At 32.8% G+C, this 23719-nt stretch overlaps 3 protein-coding genes across 3 annotated transcripts in view; all 3 read left to right on the top strand.

Annotated features, from left to right (window-relative positions):
* Nucleotides 1-1552: 1552 nt before the first annotated feature.
* Nucleotides 1553-4074, top strand: LOC124443520 (thioredoxin domain-containing protein 12-like; the record flags this gene model as incomplete). Its single annotated transcript, XM_046993973.1, has 11 exons — nucleotides 1553-1747; nucleotides 1839-1893; nucleotides 2164-2216; nucleotides 2509-2582; nucleotides 2930-2999; nucleotides 3110-3190; nucleotides 3309-3426; nucleotides 3544-3596; nucleotides 3683-3756; nucleotides 3834-3903; nucleotides 4028-4074. Coding segments are annotated over exons 1-11 (783 nt in total), but the record flags the coding sequence as incomplete, so codon positions are not given.
* Nucleotides 4075-4082: 8 nt separating this feature from the next.
* On the top strand, nucleotides 4083-12423 carry LOC124444369. The gene is made up of 31 exons (XM_046994964.1): nucleotides 4083-4113; nucleotides 4204-4263; nucleotides 4543-4603; nucleotides 4685-4737; nucleotides 4830-4903; nucleotides 5040-5109; nucleotides 5169-5255; nucleotides 5336-5395; nucleotides 5480-5540; nucleotides 5633-5685; nucleotides 5761-5834; nucleotides 5919-5988; nucleotides 6170-6262; nucleotides 6371-6433; nucleotides 6515-6575; nucleotides 6701-6753; nucleotides 6892-6965; nucleotides 7049-7118; nucleotides 7367-7453; nucleotides 7655-7711; nucleotides 9257-9317; nucleotides 9399-9525; nucleotides 9607-9676; nucleotides 9863-9949; nucleotides 10086-10145; nucleotides 10323-10383; nucleotides 10531-10583; nucleotides 11093-11166; nucleotides 11290-11359; nucleotides 11876-11962; nucleotides 12228-12423. The coding sequence occupies exons 2-31, from the start codon at nucleotides 4215-4217 to the stop codon at nucleotides 12290-12292; spliced, it is 2085 nt and encodes a 694-aa protein (XP_046850920.1). The 5' UTR covers nucleotides 4083-4113; nucleotides 4204-4214; the 3' UTR covers nucleotides 12293-12423.
* Nucleotides 12424-15941: 3518 nt separating this feature from the next.
* Nucleotides 15942-23719, top strand: part of LOC124444359 — a 28244-nt gene continuing 20466 nt past the window's right edge. The window contains exons 1-5 of the mRNA XM_046994953.1: nucleotides 15942-16185; nucleotides 19093-20798; nucleotides 21347-21406; nucleotides 22272-22406; nucleotides 23332-23583. Coding sequence (XP_046850909.1) covers nucleotides 19223-20798; nucleotides 21347-21406; nucleotides 22272-22406; nucleotides 23332-23583 — 2023 coding nt within the window. The 5' untranslated portion in view covers nucleotides 15942-16185; nucleotides 19093-19222. The remainder of the gene's footprint in view (nucleotides 16186-19092; nucleotides 20799-21346; nucleotides 21407-22271; nucleotides 22407-23331; nucleotides 23584-23719) is intronic.

Raw genomic sequence — 23719 nt, 5'->3', positions numbered from 1 at the left:
CGGTAATGTTGAATGCAATGTTTGGCTTGGAATTTCCTGTAAGTGGGAGAAAGTGCACTCGTGGCGCTTTTGTTTGTCTTGTTCCACTTAGTGATCGACTTAAATTGGACTCAAACTTGGACTTCTTATTGATCATCGATACTGAAGGACTGAGAAGTCTGGTTGATCCAACAGTTAGAGAACATTCTATTGAATTGGCAACTTTTGTTATTGGTGTTGCTGATGTTACGATTGTCAGTATCTTTGGTGAAAACTACAATGAAATGAAAGAGTTTTTGGCGATGGCTGTTCATGCTTTCTTGAAAATGAAACTTGTGAAAGACACAAAATCTTACAAGATCGTCCATCAAAATGTTGCTGCTAATGACGCTGCAGATAAGTTAATGATGGATCGGCGAAATCTAAAACAAATTCTAGACCATATGGCAAGGCTTGCAGCAATACAAGAAAATTGTGAAGATCAGTTTCAAAAGTTAGATTACATCATTGCATTTGATGCATTTGACGTATTTTACATACCAAGTTTATTGAAAGGAAGTCCTCCCATGGTTCCGATAAACCCAAATTATGGTAGAGACTTGCAAAAAGTAAAGGAGAATATTATTCAGCTAATGTGCTCAAAAGAAGTGATCAAGCTAACTGTTTTTTCATTTCGTAAACGAGTTCTATGGTCTATGGCAAGCCATGCTAAAGGAAAATTTCATTTTCAGTTTCCGAAATGTGATCGAAAGCAGAGCTTATGCATCGTTAGGCAAAAAACTTTTCAAAGAATCACTAAAAGTAATGGTAAATGGAATGGCTAAACTTGAAGGAGGTGTTGAAAGAGACTTGAAAAGATGCACTAAACGAGAAGAACGAAAGAGATGTTGGATGAGCAGTAAAAAACGTATACTTACAAAGGCAGAAGAACTCAAGACGAAAATGGAGAAAGAAATGCAGATGTTTTTTGAAAGCAGTGAAGATAAATCTACCCTTGAACAATGGAAAGAAGGCGTGATGGATAAAATTAAAAGGTTTAAACGAAATCAGGAAGCGTCTGTTATATATCATCTTAACTTCTGTGAACATGATATTTTGGATTTTTTTAAAAACGATAATAGCAAAAACGAATTGTGTCATGAAGACTAGTACATCGATTCTTTGTAATATTCAGCCCACTTTTAGACACTGTTGACACAGTAGAAACTAATAAAGTAAATGGTTTGAGCCCGGGAGTCAAAAGACTCTGAAGATGAATACCGCTAAGGTTGTCGAAACGTTAGTCAACAACAACAACATATTGATTTTTAAAAGTAGCGCAAGGGAATACGACAGCTTAAGGCAGAACAGGCAAGTATCAATATGTGCATTCCAATTATCGAGTTTGCTTTGCCATACAAAAAACATTTTGCATACATACAAAAGGCTTTTTTTGATTTCAACAACTTGTGGCCTATGTTAACAATGAATGCCACGCGCTCTTTTGTATGTTTTTTGTATTTCTTAAGAAATGAAAATTTCAAATAAAAAAGCCACCAGCAACATGATTTATTTATTTATTCAACGCAAAACCTTTGTTTTGGTTGACTTCAACAGATTTCCTTTTATTATGAAAAGTATAAATATTTCTCTGTAGCAAATTGGATGTGCGTTGTCTTCTGCGTCTAAAATTATTTTAAAATGACATTTAACAATACTCAGGTTTTTCTAGTGTTTATTAACATTTTTCTTACGATCACACAAGTGACTGGAGAAATTCTTAGCAAAGGTATGTGTGTAAAGTTTGAATATTGGAGAATATTTGTTTGAAGCATCATCTATATGACCGTGTTTATATATTTTATAATTATTCTCTTCAGGATTTGGAAGCAATATCGACTGGAAGTCACTTGATGAAACTGTGATGCATATAAGGTACATTATCAAATTAACAATTTTTACACTCAAAGTTTGAATGCTGCAAGGCCGGCAAAGGAAGAAAATCCAGTTTGCTATCTTTAAACAAAATTTTCAATTACTTAAGTCGTCATGCAGTGTAATTACTAAGCAACCCACTTAAGTTTTTCCGAGGTTTTTCTGCTTAATGGTAAATTTGAAAGAGCTTTTAAATTTGCATGGAGCTCTTATTTAATTAAAATAGAACGTTAATATATTTTAAAAAATTTCATGGTTCTTCACATCTAGTAAAAAACCCAAAATGTTGATCATACATAAAAGTTGGTGTAAAGCTTGCGTAGGTACGTTGTTTACATATAAATTCAAAATTCAACTTCTGCTGAATTCCAAATGTTTGTTCAAACTATTTATTGCATATACCATCAATGTTACCAAATAAGGCGTAGCTATAGTCGGCAATTTTGGCTGTTCTTACATGTCAGATTATTGGCATCAATTTTTTCTTTGGCAAGTCTAGAGTTTTAAAGACAGTAACACAGAAGTATTTACAAAGCACAACCAAACTTGCAAGCTTGCTACGTCTTTGGTTATCGTAGGCTGTTTTACAGAGGTCTTTACTGATGAATTTTGTAGGTTTAAAAGAGCAGTTTTTGTCATCAGACGAAATTGAAGAGCTCAGTCGTGAGTTTGTGATGATCAACACCAATGTATGTATTATCTTATTTTATCGTCTTGTATATAAGTTTGTAAAGTATTGTATCTCTTGAAAAATATGAGTTGACTAAAAATCATGTGAAATGATATTAAAGAAATGTCATCAGAGTGATGTTTCAGGGGGTCCTTAATACAATAATACAATAACTTCATTGTATTTTATTCTTCAAGAAGTTTTTGTTTGAATACAACGTTGAAAGTTGTATGAAAGAATGTTTTATTGCTTAAATTGTCCAGCAAAGTGCGAAGATCATATTTTTATTTAAGTTGAAAGTTGTGTTAAAGATATCTACTTATATCGCAAAGATTTGCATATATACATGTAATATTATTTAATTAGGATGAAATAGCAAGCCAAAAAGAAGAGTACGATATTGATGGAAAATATGTACCGAGAATTTTCTTTTATGGTATTAACTATGCATATTTCTTTCGTAAATATGGGAAAATCTTACCAGAAGGAAATGTAATTTTCAGAAAGGTAGCTTGTATGGTCATTGTAAATCTTCGTCTTTTATAGGTAAAAATGGAAAAATTCTTAAAAACATAATGAATGAAAAGCGAGAAAAATACCAGTATTTTTACAGCAAAGCTGAAGATGGTGAGAATATTACAACTAATATTTCAGTTTAAACATAGTTTGTCGCTTGCACTGTTTTGCAATTCATCTAACAAGACCAATGTGTATCTACGATGCAAATAGTTTTCTTTACTTTTAGTTATTAAAAGTATGAAGACTGTTATTGAACAAGAAAAAAACATTTCCCTTGACCGAGGTTATAATAAAAACATAAATTGGACGACAATGGCTAACGCCGAAGTTGAATCTAGAAAAAGGTATTTTAAATTTGTAGGATTGATAATCTCGAAAAACTATAAAAACCTCGACAAATTGTCAAATTTATAAACAAAAGTAACATATTTGACAAACTTGATATGTTCATAATTTTGCAGTGGAAAGCCAATTATGGTTTTAATTCACAAATCCTGGTGCAGTTCGTGCAAAAGTAAGTATTATTATATTTAAACACAACTGAAGAAGTTATAAATAGGAAGGCAACAATAAGGAGTGTAAATTTTTCCATTTTTACAGTTTTAAAACCACAGTTTGCTGCATCAAAAGAAATCGAAGAACTGAGTAAAAACTTTGTTATGGTCAACACAGAGGTATATCAATGGTTATGAGAGAGAATTCTTTGTTTTGCATGCAGTGATTTGGTGTTTTGGTTCTTTCTTTCATTAAGGATGACGAAGAACCAAAAGATAAAGCATATGCTGTTGATGGTGCATATATTCCTAGAATTTATTTCGTTGGTATGTTGAACACTTGTGATGAATAAAATCATGACAACAACAATTAGATGGAATATACTTTAGACAAAGGATGATAAATTTTCTCTTATCTTGTTCCTGTAAGTTCACGCTTACTGTGTTTCAGAACCTAGTGGTAAAGTGATGGATCATATATGGAACAAAGGAACATCCTTCCCGACACCAAATACTATTATGGAGAACCAAAAAACAGTATGAAGTTCTTTTAGAAAATATTGCTTGACCAAGATGTTTGGTTACATCAATTTATTTTACATATTTGAATGTTATGAATTTTATTAGTTGTACGCAGTATGAAGGAAGTCATGAAAATGGAATTTAGTTCCAACAATCTTCACAGAGGTAAGTGTATCTTGTTCTTTATTATAATTTAGGATGAGGTATTAGGTGCCACAAATTGTCTCTTCTTTTTACCCAAGATTGATCAGTGTCTCATAATTTTATAAAACATCGTAAACACCTCTATTCAACAAGTTGACTATCTTTGCTAAGTTTTAGGAATTTATTTAAGAACACATTTTTGGTAAAAATAAATCTTATCAATCATCAAGATCTTAAGTAACTTTTCTTATCAATTTAACTTTGGCAGTCTTTACTGACTTTTTCGACATATAATCGCAGGACTTGGTGAAAAATTTAACTGGTTCACATTTAAAGACGGCGTAGAGGAATCTAGAAAAAGGTGCGATTAAAAACGTAGTTGAATAATTTATCTTGAAGACTGAAGTAGCACAATGGTATTTCTTTATATGTTTACAAATAGTGGCAAACCAATGATGCTTATCATTCATAAAACTTGGTGTGGTTCTTGTAAACGTAAGTTAACGTAACATCACCTTGAACAAGAAGACTAACAAAATATAAAAAATTAATACTTGTTGTTATACTTGTGTTGTTTTTCTTCATAGAGTTAAAACCAAAATTTGCTGCATCTGATGAAATACTGAATCTAAGCAAACATTTTGTCATGGTCAACACTGAGGTATTGTCATAATATTTTTTCTAGTATTGTATCGTAAAAATCGACAGACATTGCTACTCTACTTTGTAAAAGTATTGCAACTCTCACTCTTTAAAACTCCAAATTCATTGTTTAGTGCACTTAATTCAATTTATAGGATGATGAAGAACCGAAAGATAATAAATTTATAATCGACGGTGCTTACATTCCAAGAATATTGTTTGTCGGTAAGTTTTGTGAGCCTTTCTTTTTATTTTTTAAATCAAAATTGATTTTTTGTTCTCAGAACCAAGTGGTCGTGTCATGGACGAATTATGGAATGAAGGAACAGCTTATCCTCACGTGAAATATTATTATGGAGAAGCTGATGAGAGTTAGTGTTATACTTATCTAACAATCTTTCTTCATGTTTATGGTTGGAAAACATGGTTTGACTTTTATCTCTTGTTTTAGTTGCTCGAAGTATGAAAATTGTTATCAAAAAAGAGGAAAAATCCACCAAATTGCACAATGGTGTGAATAATTAGATTTTTTGCATTAAATTATCCTATGAAATGATATATGGGTATATTTTTTGAAATATTCATTTTCTGGTAGGATGGGGAGAGAAAATAAAGTGGGAAAATTTGGAAAGTGGATTGATTTTGTCTAAAGAAAGGTTAACGAAGACAAAAGATGGTTTTTATATAGAACACAAAATTGCTGAGTCAAACTTCAATATTTTCAACTGAAGATATTTTCTTCTTTAAGAAATATTCCGATGCTATTGATCATTCACAAGTCTTGGTGTAAAGCTTGCAAAAGTGAGTGAATTCAATTAATGATTTGAGTTATGTTGACGTTGGATTGCTTTCATGAAGCTATTTCTGTTGTTTTAGTCCTAAAGTCCTATTTTTCCAAGTCGAAGAAAATTCTTGAACTTAGTTCCAAATTTGTTATGGTGAATGTCGAGGTATGTTATAATTACATTCACACGGACATGAACAGGATATTTTTTAGTTGTGGATGTTAGGTTATTGCAATTTCTTAAATAAAGGATGATGAAGAAAAGTTGGGAGATGATTTTGATGTTGATGGTGCTTATGTTCCACGCCTATACTTCTTTGGTAGGTTCAATTTTCTACTCATTGAAATTATCTTCATAGATACTATAATGTCAGTGAGTCCATTACTGTATTGCCAATTTTTGAATTAGAACCTAGTCTTCAAACGTACTTTGTGAGCACACAAACCTTTGGTTTCTTTCTATTAATGCAAACGACTCAATTTTTTTTCTTTTTACAACAGATCCTCGAAATGGAAAAATAATGGAAGAGTTTTACAACGAAAGCCCTGAATATAAGGATGACTTCGTTTATTCATATGGAAATGCTGAGCAAGGTACACATGTATAATAAGTTTCCATCTCCTCATTCTTTTGTCTGTTAACATGAGCAATACATATGGCTTGTGTTATGACTTGATATTCAAGCATGTAAACTGTTTTAGTTGTTACATCTATGAAAAAAGTTTTGAAAAGAGAAGAAACCGTTGAAAATGATAGAACAAAAGGTGAAAGATCCTGTTTTTGTCTTCATTAATCAGTTCGATGGTATTTGTTAGTTCATTCATATCGTTCTAAAAAATACACAGGTTTTGGAGGAAAGATTGAATGGACATCGTTGAATGACAGCTATGGCATTGCTGAGGAATTGTAGGTTCTTAAACTATGTATGTTTTCAGAACTTAGTTTTCTTTTAATGAAACATATCTCTGTGTTATCAATGGAAAAAACCTTTCACCCAAATTTGTAATACATGTGGACACATATCTTATTAGCAACAAGCCAATCATGATGATTTTCCATCGAAGTTGGTGTCAGTTCAGCAGAGGTACGTAAGTAATCTTAAAGATGAAAAATTGATTTCAGTTTTTTCATTAAAAAACAACAAAATGTCACAGGGAAATGTCACAAAAGCAAATGCTATAGTCTTACTTCAATGGTGACAAGGTGTAAAATATATTTCTAGATTTAAAGGAAGAATTTGCCATGTCTTTGAACATTGCAGAAATCAGCAAATATTTTGTCATGGTCAATCTTGAGGTATTTTAAATGTTTATTATTTTAATTGTTTATTACTAAGTAGCATCTCTGCCTTTCTTTATTTTTTACTTTCTTTCTTAAAGGACGATGAAATTCCAAATGATGAGAAGTACAACATAGATGGAACGTACGTGCCAAGAATTTTCTTCATAGGTAAGCATTTTGATGGGAAGGTTTTTTTATAATACACACATATTATAATTTTTTGTTGAGTACCTGAAATGTATCACACTTTGTCCCAATGTTTCCCCACTATGCAATCTTTTGCATATGAGAAGTTTTTATGATTTCCTTTGTATCATGCAAAACTGTTTTCTTATCTTTTCATTTTTATAACTAAAAGAAAATCGAACAACTCGGCGACATTAATGATCTCCCTGCCTTTTGTTATTGTTTTATAGATTCTCGAGGCAATGTAGATATAGAGGTGATCAATGAGAACAGACGTGATAAGAAAGCGAAATATTTTTATCAACATGGAATAGACGGTAAAATAAGAGTTCGCAAAAGTAGTTCTTTCTATGTGGTACCTCGCTCAATATGCAAAAGTTAAAAACCTTTTTCGTAAAAATGAAGTCAGTTGTTTGAGCCCGAAAGCATCGTTACATGTTTGTACATATAGATTATCTAGATAAGTACATTTTATAAATAGTTATAATTCATCATACTAACGCTATGTTAAATTCCAGTTGTTGCTTCTATGAAAAAGGTCGTTATTAAATTGCCCGCACCTTCATTGGAAAGAGGTACAGTGACATCATGACTGTATCACTATGATGAGTGGTATAACTATGACGAATGTGTCACTATCATGACTGTACTACGATGTACACTAGGGAGTTTTAGCAAGAGTACGACTACGACTACGAGTACGAAATTTGACCGTGTAAGAGAATGGCATGAGGAAGTTTGTTGTCGTTGTCGCTTGGTCAAAATTTTGCTTTAGTTGTAAACAATAGAACGAGCCTTTTTATTGTGTAAAACACCGACGTTTGCGAAGCAGCTACGGCTCTATTTTTCAATAATGATATCAAAGAATCGATAATACTGGTTTTGCGAGAATATAGGACTCTTTAGACTGAAAAATCTTCACTATTTTAAGTTTTATGTACGATGTATTTGTACAATTTCATTATTTGTTTACCTTTCACTTTGCGTACGAAATACATGAAAGTTTTGCAGGTCATATTTTCCTTTTTAATGTACATCTGCGCTCAAAAAGGGTTCTATATTAAAGCCTGGATGCTCGAAAATAGTACTGTAAACTAATTTCTTACAGAATGAAGAAATATACCTACTTTCTTTACTTAAAAAGACATCGTAGTCGCGACTACGAATTTTTTACAAAACATCGTACTCAGATTGATGACGGCTACGTGTTTTTGTTGTCGCAACAATGTTTTCGCGCCAAAATGACGTAAATCGTACTCGTAGTCGTACTCGTAGGCTCTGCTAAAACTCCCTACTATCATGACTGTACTACGATGTACATTATAATAATGTACTACGATGTATATTTTCATGACTGTACTACGATATGCACTATCATGACTGTATCACTATTATGACTGTACTAAGATGTACACTATTATTACTGTACTACGATGTGCACTGTCATGACTGTACTATGATGTATACTATCATGACTGTACTATGATATACACTATCATAACTGTACTATGATGTACACTATAATAACTGCACTACGATGTACACTTTCATGACTGTACTACGATGTACACTATCATTATTGTATTGAGATGTACACTGTCATGACTTTACTATGATGTACACTATCATTACTGTACTACGATGTACACTGTCATGACTGTACTATGATGTATACTATCATGACTGTACTATGATGTACACTATCATAACTGTACTTTGATGTACACTATCATGACTGTACTGATGTACACTATCATTGCTGTACTACGATGTACACTATCATTACAGTATTGAGATGTACACTGTCATGACTTTACTATGATGTACACTATCATTACTGTACTACGATGTACACTGTCATGACTGTACTATGATGTATACTATCATGACTGTACTATGATGTACACTATCATAACTGTACTTTGATGTACACTATCATGACTGTACTGATGTACACTATCATTACTGTACTACGATGTACACTCTCATGACTGTACTATGACGTATACTATCATGACTGTATTATTTATGTTGTGAAAAATCGTAGAAAGTTTGTCATCTAAGATAGTACTTTGTAAATGGAACAATCAGAACATAAAAATCTAAATTTTTCTTATTAGGTTTTGGAACGGATTATGAATGGCTTAACATGGAAAATGCTCTTAGTGAAGCTTCAACTTCGTATGTCTTTCTTTCACGACTCTCAAAACTGTCAAAACTTTATCTTATCTTTTATTACAATGCAGCATTATTTTTACTTAGGCAAAAGCCAATATTTCTTATAATTCACCAATCGTCTTGTCCTGCGTGTGAATACTTAAAAAATGTCTTCAATCAATCAAAAGAGCTTCCCATATATGCCCAGGATTTTGTTATGGTGAACCTACAGGTAAAGAAAAAAGGCCATTTTTCTATCCTTTATTTTCTCGTATACAAAAGCAGTCAACATGATTGTTTTTATTCCAAAAAGGATGAAGAAGATCCAGAAGACGATCAGTTTGATGTCGATGGAAGATATTTTCCAAGATTATTTATTTTAGGTATGTGGTTGCACAATATTAGTAGTGACAAAGTCCGTAGTCATTTGTTATAAGTAGTTTCTGACTAGAAAATAGAAATTTAAACACACACAAACTATTATTTTATATATTTCTATAATGCATAAAATCAATTCAATAGTTTACAGTTGGAATATGTTGTATTTTGTACAAATCATGTATTCTCAGATCCCACTGGAAAAGTTCAACAAGATCTTCATAATATGGAACCAGATTATGTTGAGTATAAATTTTCTTATGGCAACGAGCTTTCAAGTGAGTAGATCTTATATCACATAATTTATCGTGATTGAGAAATCAACATGATCAGTGATCTCTTAGATCCTACAATTGTCCTACTCTATCCTTTAGAGAATGTGTGTGTTTACAAATTAAATTTTCGTTCTGTTAGTCATACGTCTTATGAACGATGCACTGCTGCGATTTGGTAATGAAAAATCGATTGACAATGGTAGGTGGATATTTGTTATAAATAAGCGTTGAGATAAATTCCCGATCACTTCCTCTCGATTTAGACATAAGTATATTTAGGTTTGTCAAATTTAATATAGTTTTCGTATGGAAGTGTAAAGATTTCAATATCTTTTGTTTAAACTAAAATCAAATATTGCTTTTACCAATAAATCAGGTTTTGGCAAAAACGTGAACTGGGTGAGCTATAAAGATGGGGTTGATCTCTCAAAGAAAAGGTAAATAAATCTTTTAAATGTTAATTTGTATTCACTTTGAAATATTTCATGTAAAATACAATGAAAAATTACTTCATGTTTTCTATGTTTGTATCACTCATGCAACCAACACACGATATTTAACAGAGATGTTTCTGTGTACTCTAGGGATATGCTAATGTTGCTGATCATTCACAAGCCGTGGTGTAAAGCTTGCAAAGGTAGCTAAGATTCTGTTATTTATTGTTTTTGCGTTGTGAAGTTGCTTTAAAAGTTGGTTTCTTATATTGGCAAATGATATCATTGTTATTCATCTTTAAAGTTTAGTATTCCCCCATAAATGAATACCTTACGGATCACAGGATTGTGTGAATACGTTTGTGATGATAACATGGACCAACTGAATTATGTTTTTTATGTCACTACAGCAATTCGTAAATCTTTGACATCGATCAGTAGCGAAGCGAGCCCGCAAATTTAGGTCGGACTGTACAAATTTTAAAGTATCGTCATTGTTTATTTATTTAGAAATTTATTGTATTTTACTCACGAAGTAAGGAAACACAAAAATTTTCATGCAGATTTAAATTTGCAGCAAGCTACTTCACTGATATGGATGCTTAGAAATTGTCAGACCACTCTAAAAATGATATATTCACCTACATTCAACTTTCTTAGATTTTTAACTCTTGGTTTTTGTAAACAATATGTTTTATCTTCTTTTGCAAAGCATTGAAAAAGAAATTGTCCTCATCAGAAAAGTTTGCAGAATTGAGTGAAAAATTCTTCATGGTCAATGTAGAGGTAATTTTATCCTTCAAGAGTGATTCAGTTCCTTTTTTTTTCAGTTAAATATTTTCTGTCATGATTCCATTGAAGATGGTAGATGTAAGTTGTGGCATGAATTTTATTTATTTTATTGAAAAGGGCGAAGAAGAATACATCGACGAGAAGTTTGATATCGATGGATCATACATACCACGGATATTTTTCATCGGTAGGTTATCTCAAATCCTCTCGATTTTGACACTTCAATTAAGAAAAGATGAAAAGATGTTTGGTAAAGACCTTTGGGAGAACTTGACAGCTGATCAGTGCAAACCAAATATCTAAGGTCGGCGTTACACGTGCTGAAGAGTTCTCACAAACGTTTCCTAGGTTTTCATAAGTCTGCGCAAACAAGAAAAACATTTTTTATTTCTTTAATAAAGTAATAAATTTGAAACAAATATTTAAATTTTGCCTTTAACATGAATTCATGATTGTTTTGAAAATTTTCATTGGTTTATGTAATAATCTGATTTTGGATTCCTTTGCAAAAGCCAATGAAAACACAACAATAAACCAATCAGCGCACGCCAATCAATTTTGTTGTCTTTATTTCCTATAAAAAATATCACTGCAAAATTCTAAAAGTTTATTTTCTCTGTGACTATATATACATTACAAAATTGACACTTTGGTAAGGATTTGTGCGTACTTTAACAAAATTTTCGAAATTTTCAACAAATAGATCCATCTGGTGAAATCAGAACAGACATTTACAACACGGAAAGCATGTATAAGGAAAATAAATATTACTATTGGGATGCCGTAACACGTGAGTTCTTTTATTGATTTTACATCTTTTAAATTCCATCCTTAGTAAAATTCTTGGTGTGGAAGTTACGTCACGGCCGCCATGTTGAACGATTTAACAAAGCATTTTTCTTATTTAAAACGAAAATGTCATTTTAATTTTTTCCCACAAATTTCAAGAAAGTATGATTTCAAAATAATTCAGCTCTTGCGCCTTCTCAGTGTTGTTTTGCAAAAAAATTCGCTTCACTTTTTTTGAGTGCTGATTTTTTTGTTGCGAATTCTAGTTATTCAGTCGATGGAAAAAGCACTGGACAAATTCAAGATGAAATTGCAACGAGACGAACTTTAATGAACAAGCCGTACAGTTCTTTACGGTTGCTTTTTCAGACGGACCGATAATTGTATTGACATTTATATTCGTTTAGATATTTATAGTCGTGTGAACAGCCATTTGTGTTATCAAGTACAATTATCCATATATTTTCGTATTTTTATTCTTGTTTCCAACTCTTTTTCAAATCTATGTAATTTGACTAGGCGGCTTTCTTTGATCTTGTCGGATGACCTAAAGGTAAACATAAAGGTAGACATAAAGGTAGACATAAAGATAGACATAAAGGTAAACATAAAGGTAGACTTAAAGGTAGACATAAAGATAGACATAAAGGTGGACATAAAGGTGTACATAAAGCTAGACATAAAGCTAGACATAAAGCTAGACATAAAGGTAGACATAAAGCTAGACATAAAGGTAGACATAAAGATAGACATAAAGGTAAACATAACGGTAGATATAAAGGTGGACATAGAGGTAGACATATAAAGGTAGACATAAATGGAGACAGAAAAAAAACAAAAAGTTAAACATTAGCAATACTACGCACGATTTTAAAATCATTATGTTTATTTAAAAATTGCTTGACACAAGTGGAGTTGGAATGGCACAGTTGTTGACCATTGTCTTTGATCAGGCAATCTTATGTTCGAATCCCAGTCTAGACTTAACAACAGAACTTCATCTTGCTAAAGGACAGGAGAAAAATCGTAGAGAAACTTGCTTAACATTGTTATTTTTACAAACGACGATCAAAATATAATAGGATGAGTATTGATACGTCAAAAGATGAAGTGACATCGCTGCAGCATTAACAAAAGATGCTTTAAGAGACACTTCAAGCAAAAACCATAGAGTTATTTCGTTACGACATCCAATGCGTCGTATAATAATTGCTACAAAAAAGCTGGAATAAATTCTGAGTCGCTTCTTTTATTTTTTCATGTGAGTAACTCTTTACCATGAAGGCCATTAACGGGTACGGAGGATCGTTTTCTTTGGGTACAAGATCCATTAGATGTTTTTGCGTAAAACGTTTGTTTTTTCTAATATTTATGAAGAAAAAGGTTTAATAGTAGTTCCTGAGCCGGTTGCCGTCATGTAGCCTTGGCTCAAGTGGTATTCTCTCGACCTTAAGTGAGCTACTGTTCCAGATCAAATCTCACCTGCAGACTATGGCACGTCATGCAGCCAAAATTTTTGATGCAGTTGTATTTCTTGTACATAAGACTTTCAATGTAAAGAGGTACCTTAACTCTACTATACATTTTACAAACAAAACAGCGAGCAAATTCGATCACCATTATTTTACTTTCTTACACCATAAACTTCGCCAAACACAAATTAATGTGTATTTTAAATCCATGGTAAGGTACGTCTTATTTGACCTTCTTATCTGTTGGTCTGATTACATCAGAAACATGATGCAAAAATTGATAGATGACTTTATGTTGCTCGTTGTTCACCAAACGTACAGCAACAATTTGTAGCTACATTAACTCAGCCGCAAATGTTCGGTCCTTCAAGTATTCATGATAAACATTCGCTAAACACATAAGGTTACAATATTTTAATGCTTTGAACCCATAACACGCATAACTAATGCCTGGCTCAAACGAGCAAATTAAGCATGAACGAGAAAAGTTTTGTTTCTTTCCCTCTTTTTTTTACTCAAGATTTAATTTAAAAATTCTATTGCTCTTCTCTTATCATCATATTATTATTTTCATCATCATACACGGCGCCAACCACTTATTATGAAAGCACAAGGTTTTCTCAAACTGAGATTTTCTCAAATCGGATTTTCACTTATTTACCCAGTAATTTACTCTAGTTTCTCTGAAGAAAAAGACTCCGCATTTCAGAAAGTTCTCATTCCATTGGAGATGACATTTAATAAAGTTATCATTTCACAGGATATGACATATTTAAAAGTTGTAGTTCCATTGTCGAACGTAATCAATGAAGTCAATGTAATCGAATGTAGCAATCGAATGTAAACATCTGTATTCAAAAAGTCGTCATTTCTATTAGAAAAGCCCCTTATCATTGGAGACGACTTTTTGAAAAGTCGTCATTCGATAGAAGTAGACATTTTCAACGACCCCATTTCATAGCAGTCGTTATTTAAAAAGGTCGCCACTGAAACTGTGTAAGACGACAAAGTTCAAAATATGAATTATTTTCAGATGTTAAATGCTTTCATTCAGCGAATGTATAATGTCCACTTATAACTGGAGTAATAGCTTCGTGATTTAGCACATAAAAATGAAATATATCTCATTGTAAATTAAATGATAACAATGTTAATCAACGGTCTAAATTTCTGTGTACTCTCCAGAAGTAATGTAATGGAAAGAGTACAGTATATTTGCTATAGTCCAAGCGTGAGTTAATTTATGTTGTAACTGACAATAACGTCTTTAAACATAAGTAGTATATGGAATATAAAATACACATTCATGATTTTACAATTGTTCTGTCATACGGTTTCAGAACGTTGCAAATGTCAATACTAAAATATTAGTTTTTACAGAGTAAAAAAATAAGAATGTGCAAAGAAAAAGTCAGCAAAAACAGCGTACTCTAATGGAAGTTATGGTAAAAGAGCGAGGTTCTTACAAATTTATAGAAACCAGAGTAAAAACGTAAGCAAGGGCAAGGCAAAAGTTAGCAAAAACAATTTGGTTTGATAGAAGGCATTGCAGTAAGCGGTTGGAGAAAAAATTTCAATTAGTTCAATTGTTTAATCAAATAATCAGGACGCCATTAAAACGAAAAATTAACTAAGGACATGCGCATCGTCGCCATGGTTCACCACAAGGCAATGAATGACATTGTTCCTACTTTATTCATCTTCTTTCATCTACTTGAAAGTATCATAGGCATGTAATGCGATTGCGAAGTTTCGACATGAAATCTTCGAAAAAATAAACCTTTGCCTTATATATTCCTCTCATCGCAATGTTTTGGTGGAAAACATTTGTTGCAAACATGTGTATATAAGCATTCGTGGATTTTTCTTAAAAGGAACGGAAGAAAATGTTTTAATACAATTTTTAAAGACGCTCTAGTATCTGAAAGGTGTAGTGCTCGCTGAACACACTCGATGACAGCGTACATGTAAACGGGTTCAAGACCTGATGAAAGACCACACGTAGAAGGATATTGTAAAAACACTCTATACATAAAATCATAAAATCGCGGCTTTTATAAAGACATCATACATTGAAGACCAGCGAAAATTTTGTAACTGTTTTTAAATTTAGCTTCAGGCATCGATTGTGCAATAAAGGTTATGGAATATTTTGTTTCTACAATTGGTGCAACTATTAAAGTGAATGATGACAATTTCTTCGTCGACAATTTCCTTGACAAAGACTTTGGTATTTGAGACGAGGATTATGATATATTAAAGTTTGACTCACCGCCATTCTCTTGAGACTCATAAACAATGTCGCCCGCTCATGTTGTTTGGCGCTCACAATAGCACTCATAAAATATTCTTTTGTATCATACAACGAACATCGCTCGATTGTCTATGAGAGAATATGTTGCTGATATCTATGAGCATTAAAAAGATAGGCTTTATGCAAAAACCATGTAAAAGATAAAAACGTCTCGATTTTTTGTATCAATGCACTCGTTTTTCAACATTTGGCTAGCCCCAATGTTATCATGCACTCTGCATGAGATTCTTAGTTATGTATTTTTATTTAAATGTTAATTGTTGTTAGTCAGTGATGTATACTTAGTTATATAACTGAGATGCTCTACGTGGATGTCATTAATGTTCATGAAACAGTTTTTTGAAGGAAAGTCTTACTTTGCTTTATTTTTGTTTGTTATCCGAATGCGCTTATGCAACGAAACTCACATGGATCAAAAGAAATTGATACTGAATTAAGGTATGAAATTTAATCGCAATTTTTCACCTGCTATTCATGTAGTTGTGTTGCATCTATTTTATCTTTCACTTTTTATCGGGTATGTGTCAGTGATAAATGAAAAGATGAAGTATGCAGTCACTTTGACTGAAGTTTTAAAGTCCAAATTCTAAAACAAGTGTAATTTAAAAAATGCAAACGAGATTTCGAAACTGCATTTCTGACATTACAAGTTTACTGAAGCATCGCTATGAACATAAACTAAACATGCATGACAAATCGATATTCAATGTTTTTATCTCAAATTAAACTCATATTCCTAATGCTATAAGCGACTTTTGAATTATAGTCAATTTTGTTAATACGATTAAAGTTTGTGTTTCATTTTACATTTCTTAACATTGTCTTCAATGAAAATCTGCATGTGCTTTCTATTATCAAAAATTCATCTGAATGCATTAAAAAGAGTAGGAGGAAAGCTGCTATGATTTCAAAATAAGCTTAAATCTAAGTTCTGAAAGAAAAGTAATTTACAAAAAAAGTGAATAAACATGATGTCATAGAACAATTTATAATTAGGCTTGGCTGTATGTTTCACATTCTAATGACGTAAAATCGCCAACGTCTCTCGTCAAACCGGTAAAAACGGTTCATACATGAATCATATAAGAGGGGCACATTCTCCTTAACTTATTCAACGTGCTCAGGATCGTTTAACTTGGTGTATCAACTGAGACATGTTTGTGATAGTGTTTCAGGCAAGTGAAACAGTCGCCCAGATTATGACTTCCTTGAGTTCTTTCTGTTCGGGTAGCAGAGACTGGATGCTTGATCAAACATCATTAATCCCTTGTTTGATCAATGTAAAACCGATTACTTCACCTTGAGATCAACTTACTAATTCCCAACTTTCATAAGCTGAAGACCAGACACGGTCTGAGTAGCTCAGCTTTTGAGTATCTTCGTACATAAATCCCCATGGCTTTGCACCTCCCCGACCAATATGGCTGCCATGTTTTTGTTATCTCCACACAACGTTCACAAATGATTTCCCACTAAATTTTTCGAAAACAAACTCAAATTTTAATACTTTAAAACTTCCAAGCGCAAACAATAGAACACACTGGGTTTACCAATGTGAACAAAATCATTTTAGTTGACAGATTTTCCACACACATTTAATTAATGGGAGGTTGTTTGAAGTCGACCAGTGAAGTTGAATATACATTTCAAAGTTTTGTTCTAGTGGAGTGTGGTTTTGATCAGCATTAACGTATTCACAGTTTTGATCGCTCAGGAAAACTTGAAACAATGGCTAATCATTTGAATTTTACTTACATTCTATGCCTTTATTTTACCTTTTGTTCTGTTAAAACAGCTTGGAAATACTAGAAAATTTCATATTTATAATCAGTTGTCTTTTAATAGAATATTCTTTTGTGTGAAGCGATATCTGCAAAGACACCGTAGTTAAATCGATTTTATATTTTAGAGCAAGGGATACATTTTATGTAAGATTATTCGTTTCAATATTGATTTCTTACAATATTTGCTAATAAATCTAGAAAAAATGATAATAATAGACAAGAGATTATGTACTCTATCGTACAAAATGCAGCCAACGATAAGTTTTTGAAAAAGTTGGTAACAAAGGCAGACTAATACTAATTACTTTAGAGACTTAGACTAGAGCCAACGAGCATCTTGACCTAAGATGACTGACAACAAGAACAGTTAAAGAAAAAATAATTTAACACTATTCTTTTGCAATTTTCACAGTAGTTATAAAATTTAAACGAAATTTAAACCTTTATATGAAATAAATGAAGTTTAAACCCTTTAAAATACTTTAGGGGCTTCCATATCCCCGGCCAATATGGCTGCCTTGCTTAAAACATCCGTACTGGCCATCCAACGTTCATAAAGACTCGTGATATAAGTTTCTCTATCTATTTTTCCATTCTTACGCCGGTTTGGGGGGTTTCCCCATTGTGGATTTTCCTTGACTTGGCAGAAACGATAACAATTTGGGGGAAGCAAACACAAATTTTAGTATTTCAAAAATTCCTAACAGATCAAACAAGTTATTCTGAGTGTATAAATCTGGTCATCTTTGATATCAGTCAACATTCAGAAGTAGCATGATCCAACAGCAATTTATCACGATGGAGACGTAAATGCAATGGTATACAATAAAATTCACATATTGCAGCTACAACAATCTCAGGCAAGAAACTCAGTTGAATTGCGTTTACGCTTTGGGAATCAATTACTGCTGAACCAGGCAAATTCTTACTGTCAGCAGATTTCAAAGGTGACCATTTTTATGTGCATCCTTTATAATCATTGTGCACAGGATAATGCACCAATTTTAAGAGTTACTGAAAATAATAGCCGTGCCACAATATAGAAACAAACAGTAGTCCCATTCTGTAGAAATTTTTTGTGTAGCACATGTCTTATTACGCATGTGATTAATATAGTGGTAGCCTGTAAATTACTTTTTCTGACCAACAGGAGCCGTGAGCTAGGTGGCTAGCTGCAGCCAGTAATCTAATTAATTATACGGCAGGTTACACAGTAAAATGAACCTACTGTCTGTTTCAATACTGTGGCCGAGTGGTGCAAAGTCATCAACTGATCTAATTAAAATTTCACAAAATCTTATTGTTTTCCGTTCTTTCATATGAATATTTTAAAGTATTTTGTTGTTTTGAAGATGTTTTTGAATGTTTATTTTTGTTTTATGCAAGACAAAATGTGAACATTTGATTAGTTTTGAGTAAATTAGCAGCCAAATTGGTTAATGTTTACATCAGTGGTGGGGTAAAGTGATGAAAAATGCTGTACGAACTTACTTAAACATGTCAAAAGAATTTTGTTGTGTTTTTATTTTATTCTAACAATGAATACTTAAACACATTATAGACTGGCTTGCTATCTACTAATGATTGCAATGAAGACTGTCTAGAATATGCTGTAGAAGAAAAAACATTGGTACATTATTATCCTTTGTAAAGGATACATTATTTTCTTTGAGCACAACTTTCAGTCTCTAATGGTGATGGAAGCAAGAATAAAATCCGCTTTGAGCATAGTTCTGGATGTTTGGGAAGGCAAAAATGGAACATATTTTTATGATGCATTCAAGGACAAATTGAAAACACTACGCGAAAATTCGTCAGAAAATCTTCGCCACAGTTTTTTTTTCTTTCATGACGGAGTTGTAAAGCTAAAAGATTTGGAAGGGTGTGCTACAAAGCAACCATCGTCGTCAACACCGCAAACAACAACATCGTTATCTCAATCTAAACCGTTGTTTGAGCTAGCTGGAGAGAAGGCGAAAAAAGCATTTGAGGATGCGTCTTTAAGCATCGAAGATAAAATAACAGCAAGCAAGATTCACATAGCAAGCACTATTCTTCAACACTTGGATAACTGTGCGTCAGCGACAAGAGATTTGTTGCCATTCCTGAAAGAATTAAACTCATCGGTTGTCGCGAAAGTAATGGCCGAATCTCAAAATAACTTAGGAGACGAAATCCTTGACAGTGTAATACGTATTAACGTCAATTTGGCCGATTTCATATTTAAGCACACTAACAAGAGAATGTATGTTATGGAATGGCCCTTGATTCAATATGGCAAGCAGTTGATTCATCCTTTCTATTTCAAAAACATCAAGGAAATTACTGTCACGTCACTACCTTGGTACACAACTGACCTTCGTAAGAATATTGATTTCTTTAACAAGAAAATGATTGTAAACAGAGAAGGGAAATTACTTGTTTTCGATGGAAATGAATTGCAAAAGCTTGACAGCAAGAGTGAAAAGTTTGAAACATGGTGTAAAGAACGTCTTAATGTTGAAAATAGACAAGTAAAATGCATGAACGTTGATAAAAATGGCATGGTATATCTACTTTTGTATCGTAAAGACCATCCAAATGGCAATTATGTGTTGAAACTTTGTTTGGAAGACAGAATTGTTCAAAATTGTTCTTTGCATTTTCTTAAGGATAAAAAATTTAGTAAGATTTTTCTAGCTGCCACGCCCAATGACCAAGTGATCCTTGCTACAGTTAAAAGCTCAAAACGCAAACGCAATGAAATCAATATATATGTGTGTGACAGTAAAGGTGAACTTATCAAGTCTTTTGTACCAAAAGTTAAAGATAAACCGGTTGTTGATGAAGTGAAAAGTTTGTCCATTTCATCCTTTGAAAATATAGCAATTTTGACAAATGCATATGGCCGAAAATATCAACTCGCCATTTTTAAGTTGGATAAAACTCTGATTAAAAAAATGAAATTTCATCCACAGGTTAAAGGAATCAATGCATACACTCGAGTCATTTACACTCCCTTTGACAACACTATCAAAGGTTTTTATTTTAAAGAGGACAAATCACAGCTTGTTATTGAAACTTTTTCCATTGAAACCAAACAAATTAAAACAAAATGGTCTGTAATGCTGATGAATACAGGATATTGTACAGAATTATTTGATGGTTTGTTTCGTCTTGTTCATCATGCAAATGGAAAGGTGGCTTTGCTTTCAAGTGAAAGGATAATTTACATAATCAAAGAGAGCAGTGAGCGTGATCCCATGGAAGTGAACTTGGAATGGAAAGGTATTTCTAAACTGAAGACAGATTTAGTCTCGAGTGTGAAGAAAGGTTTGAGTTATAGATATTTAAGGGGAGAAACCAAAACCTTTTTTGTTATCTCTAAAAGATCGCTCATTTAAAATAACTGACTGCTATGCAACTGCCTAGGACTCATGAATTTTGAACAGATATTCACCTTTAGCAAATCTAACTTTCAGCTCAAACCAGGGCGGATTCAGCTATAGGCAAAATAAATTACTTCAACTTATTTATTCGGTAATATTTATTCTTTAGAAATTCATAACCAATATGAATTTTATATAAAGGTATTTTAAATTTAATATTAGTGGATACAATTTTTTTTGCCTAACCCTGCATCCGCTACTAGCTTAAATATTATTTTATTTGTCTACATGACATTTTTATATCATTTCTTTTTGGGATTATGTCCCCCTAGTTTATAGACATGAAGTAAAACTGATGGTACTGGATGGTTATGCTTTACTTAAATGAATTTGTTTCCACTCTATTTCTTTGTGTTTGATTGTTAACATATTTTAATATTTCTTTAGAAACCAATTATTCGCATACAGACACTTCAATCACAGCAGTTATGAAATCAGAGCCATCTGGTAAGTCATCACAATACATTGCAAAAATCAAGCAATTCAGAATATACTCTTAATCTTTGTTTATAGTACTAGCCTAGAACTGACCTATGAATTAGAGCAGTTTACAAGGCAACCAGCCTAGGCCAAAATGCTCCTAAATGTCTGGCCTAAATATTCTCATGCAAAGCTATTTAGTTGCTTGTAACTATGTCCATTGAAGTTTTAAAAAAGTTATTTCATCAACGTAGCCAGTTTGGCATAAATAACATTATTTTTGAATGTTGAAAAATTAAAGTCGTCAAGTTCAGCTTCAATCCTTTTTTCATTCCACAGAGAACTCAAGAACCAAATTTTAACATCTGCCAAAATTTCAAAATGCTTTTAAGTACTTTAAATTTTTAACAATTCTTGATTGTATGACTGTCACTATTTAGCAATATCAAGTCAACTGTTTACATTTATATTAAAAAGAACTAATATTTGCTAGCTGCCAAAGTCGGCTCTATTATAAGCAGCTGTCATGGAAACTAGTAAATGCATTTACACTAATGCAGTAACGTACCCTACCCTTACTAATTAGGGCAATGTTCCTAAAACTGTGTGCAATACTGGGCTTGAAAAGTCAGTCCCAGGTCAGGGCCACATTGAGGTATTTTGGGCTCCTGGGCACAAATCGTATCGTCCATATCCTTGAAAGTTTTGGGAAGAATAGCGACCTCATTGTTTCTATTAACAACATAGATTGCTATAGATTTGGACATAGATTTCTATAGATTTGGACATAGATTGCTATAGATTTGGACATAGATTGCTATAGATTTGGACATAGATTGCTATAGATAATAACTTGAACATTTTTTTGTCTTTTAAATTATGTATAATAAAGAGGTAACAGAGATAAGACAAGAAGAACCTCGAAATAATGAACAGGAAAACGTACAGGAAGAACGACGCGAAGACCGACAGCAAGAGCTCTTAGAGGAGCAACAAGAAGATGAACCACCTGAATATACTTTATCCGGTAAGTGTATTGATTTGGCTTTATTTATTAAATCATCGAAGGTTTTTTATAATCGATCATGAAAACAGCAGTTATTCTTGTTTTTTTCTTGTTTTGTTGTTTTGGTCTATGCCCCCAATTTACTAACATGGTTTTTCAAGCCCGTTTGCCTTTATTTTGTCTATCTCAAGTCTTTAGAACTCTCCTTGTCTGTCATTTATTACATACTCGCGCGCGTGCGGGCGGTCATTTTGAAGAGATTATTGAAACGTATTAATTAAGACCCCAAATACATTAAATAAACACGTAATTACATGAGAGCAGGGATAGCTCGTTTAACGCGCTGGGCCAGTCCATGTATAAAAGGTGAACTTTGTAAATGAGGTAACTCGCTTCAAAGAATTGAATTTTAACTTAACTCTCTTGATCCCTCTCCACCACTGAGCTGAATGTTTCCAAATTATTTGTGCACACACTACGCGTTTTATTGAAGAAATGTAGCAAAGACGACGAATCAGAATGTCTGTATAAGCCGAATGAACCTTCCCAGAATCCTCTGGAACCTTGGTACGTAGAAATCCCCAGAAACCATTCAAACGTTATCCTGCAAATAGGCTCTGCTATTTAGGGAATGATGTCCGTCAATTAATTAGAGTTTTGTAGATATATCAACAGAATTGATGTTCGTTGGCATATCACAGCGACATTGCCACCTGGAAGCTAGTTTGCCTCATGTAATCAGGTTAATTTTAAGATAGTCAACAAAACTTTCTGCGCAAGGTGTAGTAAGGGTCACCAGTATGTTTAGTAAATTTTGAAATCGTGAGGCATGTCGAAATGTTATATTTACAATTAAAGGGATATCAGCGACATTGAAAGTAATCACATATATTAGTAGCATTATGAATGGTTAACTATTAACATTACTACCTTGTTGTACATTTAGGAAGTCACGATGCTACAGTAGTGATTAATGTTCCCGAAGATAGTGATCTCTGGGAAATTGCTGAAATGATATATCCTCAATGGCTGGAGCTTGCTAAAATGCTGGGCATACCTGAAAAAAATTTGCACAAGATATGCTCTGTAAATAATAAATTGCCATTGGAAATGCTTTTGAAGTGCAAAAAAACAAAAGGAAAAAATGCCACCGCGAATATGTTAGTTGAAAATTTAAATGCCTTTGGCCGTCGACAAGGTAGCATTGCTTTTGTTGTCTAATTGTATAGAAATTGTAAAGAAATGTGGAGAATGTTTTAATGGCTTTTTTCCTTCGCTCAAAGAAACTTTTAGTGCCAAATTTTCAGAAAAAATAATTTATCTATTTATAAAGT

This window comes from Xenia sp. Carnegie-2017, unplaced genomic scaffold, assembly GCF_021976095.1.
Source record: "Xenia sp. Carnegie-2017 unplaced genomic scaffold, XeniaSp_v1 HiC_scaffold_21, whole genome shotgun sequence".
In the NCBI taxonomy this organism is placed as follows: Eukaryota; Metazoa; Cnidaria; class Anthozoa; order Malacalcyonacea; family Xeniidae; genus Xenia; species Xenia sp. Carnegie-2017.
The sequence above is the reverse complement of the archived record's forward strand: the minus strand, read 5'-3'. Positions and strand labels throughout refer to the sequence as shown.

What these genes read in the sequence shown, in the direction of transcription:
- LOC124444369 (XM_046994964.1), top strand. Translation starts at nt 4,215, where the DNA reads ATGAAGGAAGTCATGAAAATGGAATTTAGTTCCAACAATCTTCACAGA. An exon ending in TTCCAACAATCTTCACAGAG is followed by an intron (nt 4,264 to 4,542) that starts GTAAGTGTATCT and finishes ATATAATCGCAG; the next exon opens with GACTTGGTGAAAAATTTAAC. An exon ending in TTGTCATGGTCAACACTGAG is followed by an intron (nt 4,904 to 5,039) that starts GTATTGTCATAA and finishes TTCAATTTATAG; the next exon opens with GATGATGAAGAACCGAAAGA.